This window comes from Oryzias latipes, chromosome 7, assembly GCF_002234675.1.
Source record: "Oryzias latipes chromosome 7, ASM223467v1".
In the NCBI taxonomy this organism is placed as follows: domain Eukaryota; kingdom Metazoa; phylum Chordata; class Actinopteri; order Beloniformes; family Adrianichthyidae; genus Oryzias; species Oryzias latipes.
The window spans coordinates 19,675,870-19,685,326 of record NC_019865.2 but is presented as its reverse complement, the minus strand read 5'-3'; the positions used below and the strand labels follow the sequence as shown (position 1 = coordinate 19,685,326).

The window sequence follows — 9,457 nt, the reverse complement described above, 5'->3', positions numbered from 1 at the left end:
AAAAAATATGACCAATTCAACAACAAAGTAAATGCTATAAGATCCTTTCATAATATCAAACCTTTTATAAACATGAACCTCTAATACACTAAGAAAACGTCTGAAATATCAATTTTGCTTATGTCCACATAGGATTTTTTTTTAAAATTAAAACCCAAATCGTACCAAAAAAAATTTGAGAGTAAAATCTTTATTTACACAAAAAAACTAGTCCTTGGAAAAAGAATGTCCGCCTGCCTCTGTGGCTGGAGTTTGACAAGAGGCTCTTGAGGCTGTTTTAATCACCTGCATCCTCATTTAACCCACAGGTCAACGGTCTCAGTGAAACAGAATGTGCTTATACTTTGTGTTGGGAATCTGATCTCTGCTCTTCAGCCTTCGGACGGCCTCCCTCATGTGCTTGGGCTGAAGCGGAGGCGTGTCCCCCCACTTCTCACAAACATCAAGCGCTGTGAATCGAAAAACAAAAGACGCAAAAATGTTAAGCTTCCAGGAAAATGGATAGAAGCTGCATAATACTAGAAACTATTTGTTGCCTTAAACACTCACCTTCCTCGACAATTTCTCCAGCAAAAACCTTGGCAATACCAGACATTGCTATGACCACATTCTGGGAAACTGACGATCCTGTGATTGACTGGATCAGCTGGAGGTCGACCAAAAAAGCCACAAGAATGACAGAAGAACGTTTTTGGGAGGAAAAAGAATTAGTTTTTGTAGACAGCTCACCCTCTTGATGGCCGCCTTGGGGAAGGCAGAGCGTCTGTACATTTCATAGCGATTTAGTTGCTCTTCAGAAAAAGAAGACACCAAAACTCTAAAAGAATCCAGGAAGAACAAGAAACGGGGTGAAATTAATAAAGATGACAGCACCATGGAATATTTCAGGAAAAAATAAAAACGGCAGTCTTACTGCATCTTTTGTATTTCATCTTCGTCAACTTTCTGCCTTTTCTCCTTTTTCTTATCCGGCTCCACCTTTAGCCTTTTTGCAGGAGGCTGACCGGAGGTTCCCTCTTCTTCATCATCTCCAGGTGCAGCTTCCTTTTCAGAAAAAAAACCCATCATGATTAAAGTCTTCTTACACTTTAATGGATTTCCCTTCCTAAATTTTTAGTACTTCTTCCCATTTTTAATGTTGTGTTTGTTCAATGCACAATTATTTAGAATACAATGTGAGGATGTAAGTGAAGCTCGTTACATGTAAGTTTGCTACACTCTAACATACCCAACAAAAGAAGACTTGGATTTAAAAAAAGCAATGGTAGACCAATGTGATCAAGTATGAAGGGTTTATTTTTCAACCAAATTTAGTCAATCAAAAGTTATTTTATAATTAAAAAATGAACTGCATGTCAAAGCTAAGAAAGAGTCAGTTTTATTTTGTATATACAATAAAAATAATACATAAGTTAAATACTTCCTCAATGAAAATATTTTGCTTGAACATTGTTAATAAATACTCAGGATTTTGTACATTTTTCTTCAGGCTTATCTAGTTATTTACCTTGGGTCCCAATTTAATTGTCTTGGAAATCAATGTTCAACCCCTTGAAGCCCATTAATTCAAATATGCATCAAACATATTTGACTCCAAAATTACTATAATGTTCTAAATGAAAATAAAGACATATTGTACCAAGTTCTTTTTCTCTGCACAAAACCAAAACACGAGTATCATATTTAAACAACCATTAATATTGTGGATTGTTTATTACATCAGTTTCCCCCCAATTTTTGATAACAGATTTGGTCCAGAATTGGTTGTATGTCTATGTCAAACTTCCATAGATCTATGCATTAGACTGTAACTTTCTCCTCAATTGTACTGCTAACAACCTAAATAATTCTCCACTCATCTAGATTTTGCTTAGATTTTTTTTCTTCCACAAAGGATTTTTGAACACAGTCATTTCTACTCACATGTTTCACCTCCCTTGTGGATGGATCTTGTGCGGACAACTCTTTCTTTTCGTCTGCAGATTCTTTTGCGATGGCTTCATTTTTTATGTTCGTCTCTTTACACGGCTCCCCTTTGGATGCTGCTGCCTTCTCAGACTTGTCTTCTGCCGGCTTTATCCGTGCAGGGTCTGCCATAACCTAAGTTTCTAAACAGCAGTCTGCAAACACCAACGAAGAAGCTATTACGAGACTTTAGTTTCAGCTGTGTAGCCGGCGTATTTGAATAAATTCTGGATGAAAACTGCGTATCTCATGCACGTTCCTCTACAGCTAGCTAGAGACGTCAACAACAAAGCCCTTTGCCGCAACACTAGCAGCTAATAGTTAGCTGTTATAGTGCACTAATGTAGTCTACGGTCCTTAAACGACACACACCGGTAATTATGTCAAAAAGAAAAAAGGTCTACATAAACAATGGATAAATAACTATAAGTACTACATAGAAAGGCAAAAAACTAAAGAAGATAAGCTAGCTTTCCTGGTAAACATCTACCATCGAATAATAGCCTAAAAAAACCCAAGTGCTTCCGTTTCCGTTTTGAATAAACTTTATTAACAAGGCGTTAAATGTTTCTTTTTTTATGTCAAAATGTGTTGAAGTTAGTACTGTCCATGAAAAATGTGTCAAATTGCTCTCTCTCTCTCTCTCTCTCTCTCTCTCTCTCTCTCTCTCTCTCTCTCTCTCTCTCTCTCTATATATATATATATGTATAAACTCAACACAAAATAGAAGAAAATTGCAAAAACGAAACCAAACTAGAATATTTTAAGACCAATAGAACATACAAAACATTGTTTTTTTACGCCACCTTGTCACGGTTAAAAAAAAACAAACTCTGTGCTAAAGTTACGCAGGAAATACAACAACAAATATTGTCAAGAAAATAATACTTACAATTATTACATTTTACATAATTGTAGCTGTTCATTTATCATTTACAATGCAACCTCTAACATAGTTTATCTTACTCGTGTGTCCCTGTAATTTTTTTTAACTCCACAAAATATTGCAATACATTAAAATAACAATGTGACAGGAAACATGATGTTTTTGATTTTGTATGGTCAGCTGAAAAAATAGTGAAGTGTTAAAAAAATTTTCTTTTTTAATAAATAGACATTTTCCAAAAATGTAAAGTAGTGAAAAGGTCGTATTTTCATTTGAACAAAAAATATTAGGTTACATATTTGTCTATTTCATTTAAATGTATTCATATATACACATTGCTATTTCTTTTCATTGAAAAGTAAGCGATTTGCACACTATCCGGTTAGAAAATTAGCTCTCGATTTTCAAACCAACTGGGGTAACGGAACAATAAAACAATCTCCAATGTCCTCATAGAATCCTGCCAAGCGCCATGTTGCTTTTCCCCGTCCATATGTTTTATTAATCTGCGAAGGGCGGCGGTGGTAGGGAATCTGAGTGTGTCTGACTGAAGAGCTTTGGATTGGAGATGCAGAAAGAAAGGGCAGTTTCAAGGAAGTGACGGACGACGCTTGGAGGACTGGTCAGAGGAAGTTTGCTCGGTGGTTGGTGCCGTGCTGCTGACTGAAACTTTTGCCCGTTGAGCGCCAGCAGCACCGGGGAGAGGGACAGAAGGAGCCGCTGGTTGGAGGGAGCTTTTGTTCCCTGCCGCATAGTAGCTCTCAGGAATAACTTGAGGTTGGGAGAAGAAGAAGAGGGTCACAGAGGAATTTTACTACAAGCAACCCCCCTCCTTCTCCTCCCCGCACCTCCTGTTTTTTTTTTTTCTCCCCCCGTCTGGTAGCAGCAATGGGGAAAGAGCAGGAGCTTCTGGATGCGGCGCGTACGGGAAACCTGGCGGCGGTGGAGAAGCTTTTGTCCGGGAAGCGACAAACCGCTGGCGGATTGTCCGGGACCGGTGGAAGCGCCAACAGCGGCGGCCACGGTGCCTCCTCTCACCCGCTCTCCAGCCTGCTCAGGTACGCAGCGGGGAACCGAGAGACGGCATTGTCTCTTCTTGCCTAGCCAAACATTAACGGCGAGGATGTTATTCATATATTTTTTGGATTAGTCAACCAAAAGCAGCGCGGTACGTAGCAGCTTCTTTGTTAGCTCAGACTCAGCTCTGGTATTTTTCTGCCAGTTTCTGTTGGCACGTGCACGCGCAGCTTTTATTTATGTAAGTTATCTTTAAAAAGCTGGAACAAAAACACACCACATCTCTTTGGAAGAAAAAAAACCGGTTTCATGTGTCAGAGATTCATAGATTCTGCTGGACCTGCTTTGTGGTGGCTGAAAAACTCAAAGGAGGAAAAAAAAACCCACATTTTTTTTTCTTTTTCTATTGGGAGTACTTTATCCACAACCCAAAGGAAACCCCACACTGTGTCCAGGTGTGTCAACGGAAGCCGGAAGGGTTTGATCTTCGGCTATGGTCACAGGGGGAAGACATCAATGAGGTGTAAACATTTTGTTTGTGGTGATTCACATCTGGAGTGTTCTTGGTGTGCAAATGCTGGTGAGATTGAGTTAATCCTTTGAGGTCAGCAGTCTTTTTTTTCCTCCTCATTTTCACTTCTTTAGCTCCACATGCTGAATTATAGATGACAAAACGCACACACACAAAGACGGACACACGCGTGGATACTTTATAGTGAGTGCCATTCTGGGAAGGAATCATATTCCTAATGGAGTTATTTGTGAAAATTGTTGGTTTGCTGATACTCTCTGTGCTATCAAAGCCTTTGCTGCCTTTATTTCTAATGTGCTATTTCACACTCCCCTCCTCTGGTTTCATGGGACTTTTTGGTGGATCAGCCTTAACGCAGAAACAAACTGCTGTTGAACTGTCATTTGCAGTCATGCAAGCCTGCCCCTCGGGCAACAGTGAGACACAGCGATTGCACTTGCCGCGATCCACGCCTGGGCTGAGCACTGCACCTTTCTGCACACTTTATTACTGTACTGATCCCTGGGAGGTAAATGGCTGTCCATCAGGACTTGATTGCCCCCGTGGGAACGGCGATGCTACCTATCTCCATCAGTGGGAGGAGTGTAGAGGCTGAGCTGGAGGTGCTGCATCACTGACTTACTCAGGGGAGACTGCACAATGTGCTCGGAGTAATTACATTAAACCTTTCTAATCGCACATCCAATTTCGGGGATGTCGTTCAGTCAAAAGCTGAACCCGTCTTTCACTGTTGGTTTTGGGGGCGACTCAGCAAGCCTGTTTGCCATCTATTGTGTCTGGAGGGAATCTGTGTTTGGCAATAAAAATGTAGATACATTAATGAATTAAAGACGAGTGAAAAGCCGGTTGCTAATGGTCAGCTTACAGACTGTTGGTCGAGTGAAGGCTGTTGACCACAAGGAGGTCTGGTGTGTGTGTGTGTGTGTGTGTGTGTGTGTGAATGCTATAGATGACATTTGATGCAGTCTGCATAATGAAAATGTCAATACGTCTGAAGGAGTTACAGTGATTTCCCCTGTGGCAGCGGAGAGTGGGGCTTTGTGTGTGCCTCTGCACGGGGCTGTTGCTTGTCAAACTTTGTTTGGCATCTATTCTTCCACCGTTGCTGAAAGTGTAAGGCTGTAATCCTGTCAGAGGAGATTTGATTCGTCCTTAAGATTTGCTTTTTGGCATATTTTCATTAAAAAAAAGTATCTTGTCATTTTCTTCTTTAATGATTTCAGATCTGCTACGTGCCATTTGCTTTGGTTCGTTGTCATCTCTCATCATCTGTAAAATGTGTCATTTTGTGGGCGATTCATGTTTATCTTCCCCAGACTTGGCGTTGTTGCTCTGGAATGGGGTGCGTGTTGGGACTTGCTTCGTTGTTGTTGTCAGCAGGCGCTCGTACAGTTCTTTTCCGCCAATGAATGCCTGCTTTTCCCAGGAGGTTCCCTCTGCGGCCGTTGCCATGGGATAGACGCTGACCCCGACGTGTTCAACACCACTGCTGCCCCAAACGTGTTCAATGGGGATCTGATAAATGAGCTAGGGGTGTGTAGCCTTAACTGAGCAGAGTTGTTGAGGCATATGCAAACTGGTAGAGTGTCTGTTTTAGCACTTTCTTAACATTTCTGATTGAAGTTCTTTGGCTAAACTGAACCCACATTTGTAAGCACAGATGTAGTTTGTCACTAGCGCTTTGTGTCTCATTTTGTCCAAAATCAGCAGCTGCATTCATTTGACTGAAGGTAAAGACAATGTCCCTGACAGGAAGAGGGACAGCATGCTGAGCAGAAAATCTCAGAAGAATGTGTGGAGTCCTGGACGAACTTTCCGAGAGCTTAACTAAATGAGGCTGGACTTGCAGTTTCAGAGCTATGTCCTTTGTCCCTATAACAAAAGTATAGAATAATGCTTTTCATATTCACATGAGAGAGAGAAAAAAAAAACCCCAGTGCTGATCCGTTTCCATGCTCTTTAGCTTTACAGAAACATTGAGCTTTTATTCCAGTGGAGCTGGACCACCTTGAGGCGTCTGCTCATTATCATGTCTTATTGCTGGAAACCAAAATATAAGGTGCCGCTTTCTCAGTAGTATTCCTACAAGCGCCTAAAATATGCAGGCATGTAAATTATCTATTTTTCTCAAATAATGCTCTTTCTATCAGCCGTGTTGGTCAGTTTGCATTGCAAAAGGCACCATCCCAATTGATTAAACTTTAATCATTCCATAGATCATCTTAGGGTGTATTTAGACTGGACACATTTGGTTTGTATAAAGTGAACCTGAGTATGTTTCCCCCCACAATCAGGAACAAATTTTCAGTCTGAAAACACCAAAGCGGACCCTGGTATGGGACCAGGAACCGCTCTGACCCGGCTTTGGAGGTGGTCTCAGTTTGTTTCCAATTAGACTGAAATTCAGTTCGCTTTGAGATTCCTGTCTGAATACAATCCGTTCTCAGAGCAGAACAGCTGAACCAAATTGGCCACCGTAGCCGGTGGTCACGTGATGTAAACAAAGTAGGAATGTAGCAACAGATTTATTTTAACATAGCTGAAAACACTTCTTACAAACAACTTTTAACGTGATAAACATTGCCTCTCACTGTTTTCCTGACAATCTAAATGTGATAAACACTTATCAGTGTTCCTTCTTAGCCGTCCTCTTGCCAGTAACCGCCGTGTTCCGTGCCTCCACCGGACCGAAAAAGCGAGTAAAAAATGTTGTGCCTGACGTTGATACAATCGTTCAAAATTGGTGAGTGAAATATCAAGTTTGAATGAACTCTTCCCCACAAAGACTGCAAAGCGCAGGCTTTCCATCATTTATGCCTCTGGTTGCTTTGCCCCACCCTTGTAATTCTTGTCCAATGTGCAAAGAGATCTTTACTCATGTGGTTTTGTTTACAAGCTGTGGTCCAGAACTGGAAAGTCCGCTTGACGGCAGTCTGAATACAGACCAAACTCAAGGTTCAGGACTCGATCCGGACCAAATTAAGCAGACTGGATCTGAATTCACCCTTAAAGACCCACTGGGATGAAAATGTGTTTTTAACATGTTCTTCTGGCATTTTGGTCATGATAGGGGACATATTTAAAGAAAATGAATCTTAAAATAGCATTTCTGAGTATTTCTTTTTATTCAAATTGTAGTGAATTAGAGGCAGAAGCAAAAATGCTGTTGGAGAGCTTGTAAGTGTGACGTAAAAGCTACTACCGCAAGCCACAAGCTCCCTGCCCCTCTCCATTCTCATGCATCCACTTGTAGACGGCTAGTTTCATGCACGTCTTTGTTTTTCTCGTCCGAGCTGGCATCTGGCTCAAAACTGTACGGCTGGATAGCTCCAATATTACTTGCCATTTTGATTGCACCGCTAATGTTAATTTTGGGTTGTGAGGGGCTGTAAGCTAGCGGGAGAGGGTGTAAACAGAGAGCTCTCATCAACATGGAGTGTTGCTACATGCCAATAGTCCCACCCATAACTCGGAGGTGAATTTCTAAAGAAATATTGCTGCTCTACAGAAAATACTTCCTAGAAAAACGACACAGGTTTTTTGAGTTTGGCTAAAAACGACATAATCATAATAAACAGACCACTGGAAACACTTTTAAAACAGATTAAAAGTTGGTCTTTAAGGAGAGCCATGCTGTCAGATGGCTGCTGGATGAGAGAATTTACTGTGTGAGAACTGCCCTTTTTATGAATAGCAATACCAACAACAAAAAAAAAAACCCTCTGTGTGTGTACAGGATTACAATGTGGAGACAATGTGTGTACAAATGACAGGCTGTGCTTCACAGCAGCTAGAAAATATCCCAGCCAACAGTCTGTACACGCTGCGTTGTTCTTTTTCCCAAAACATTCACTTGAACAGGACAAAGTGAAGATAAAGCATTTATCATGAAAGTCATAATACTTGTTTATGTACATGTTGATTTGGAGCAAGAACAGCTGTGGACATTCCACCCCAGGCTGTGATGGAGGGGGGCAAAATATGCTGATGATATGCAGGAACTGACAACGTCGTGCATCTTGTGTTTTCCAAAGAGCATCGTCAAGCACGCTGAAGGTGTACAGGACACATTTCTACAGACTTCTAAGACTTTTCTTTTTCATCATGGAGAGAAAACGAGCAGGACATGAATCCTGAAACAAGTAATTCTCTCTTGACCTTTTGACTTGACAGAAGTATTAGCTGGGTTAACCCAGGAGGGAGGGAGAGAGGGAGCAGTAGTAACTGAGAAATGTAACACCGCAATGTTGGCATTCCGCAAAGATCTCAGTTTGGGATGCTTTGCTTTGCCTCATATACTTGCAAGACATGTTTGTGTAGTGTTGAAAAGCATGCTGGAAGGCCATCAGTTGTGATGAATTCCACAGAGTGCAGGGCGGGACAAGTGCGGTTCCCAGCACTCTGCTCCGTTCCACAGATACCCTTTTTAATCCAAAAATGAATTGTTTTGGGGGGAAAAGTCTGAATAAAACACTTGTTGCATCAACAATGAGTGTCTGACTTGACATTAAGCAGTGTTTTTACACTCAATTCCCATTGGTGTCTCTTTGGTTTGCAGATTCTCTCTTTGCGTGATGTTTTAAGAATAAAAGTTGACATCAAAATCAACAAAACACACACTGCCTCTACAAAATGGGAAAAACTGGCAGAGATATGGTTGTTTTGGGTCAAAAGCCATTTAAAAGAAAAGGTGCTAGAACAGATGAAGACATGTGGACACACTTCTTTGAATTTGTTCAGGCATACATGGATTTGCCGGCTGTTTAATGGTCTTGTCTTAAGCTCTGTTGTCTCTTTGTCCATCTCTCAACAGTCTTTTTGTCCACCTACTGGGCTCGCTCTGTCTTGAATACACTGTCCAAAGTTTTACTCTTAAACCAGGGCTGATCATTCTACATTTAGCATGCTGATGTAGATTTAAAAAAAGTAGAACAGATTATTATCATCATTATCTTTTTTAAATGTTTTATTTTACTTCGGACAATCTTCAAATGTCCTCAACGAATCACAAACCTCTGGAAAAGAGTCGGTGTTACCAAAGGCACATAAGATGGCAT

The 9,457-nt window shown here is 41.0% G+C and overlaps 2 protein-coding genes across 9 annotated transcripts in view; one reads left to right on the top strand and one right to left on the bottom strand.

Moving 5' to 3' along the window:
• Positions 1-170: 170 nt before the first annotated feature.
• On the bottom strand, positions 171-2,485 carry taf11 (TATA-box binding protein associated factor 11). The gene is made up of 5 exons (XM_004070821.4): positions 1,924-2,485; positions 914-1,044; positions 730-817; positions 550-646; positions 171-449 (listed from the first exon to the last, which is right to left on the bottom strand). The coding sequence occupies exons 1-5, from the start codon at positions 2,095-2,097 to the stop codon at positions 319-321; spliced, it is 621 nt and encodes a 206-aa protein (XP_004070869.3). The 5' UTR covers positions 2,098-2,485; the 3' UTR covers positions 171-318.
• Positions 2,486-3,338: 853 nt separating this feature from the next.
• Positions 3,339-9,457, top strand: part of anks1a (ankyrin repeat and sterile alpha motif domain containing 1A) — a 54,921-nt gene continuing 48,802 nt past the window's right edge. For 6 of the 8 annotated variants that reach the window (XM_023956740.1, XM_023956739.1, XM_023956738.1 and 3 more), the window contains exon 1: positions 3,339-3,909. In XM_023956740.1, the coding sequence (XP_023812508.1) occupies positions 3,740-3,909 (170 nt within the window). In that variant the 5' untranslated portion in view covers positions 3,339-3,739. The remainder of the gene's footprint in view (positions 3,910-9,457) is intronic. The other 2 variants (XM_023956741.1, XM_023956742.1) reach the window with 2 other exon arrangements.

Bases quoted from the DNA above. Each gene is read 5' to 3' on its own strand.
- taf11 (XM_004070821.4), bottom strand. From the start codon at position 2,097: ATGGCAGACCCTGCACGGATAAAGCCGGCAGAAGACAAGTCTGAGAAG. The intron at 818-913 runs GTAAGACTGCCG...GGATTCTTTTAG, and splicing joins GATGAAATACAAAAGATGCA to AGTTTTGGTGTCTTCTTTTT. The intron at 647-729 runs GTGAGCTGTCTA...GTCGACCTCCAG, and splicing joins CCAAGGCGGCCATCAAGAGG to CTGATCCAGTCAATCACAGG.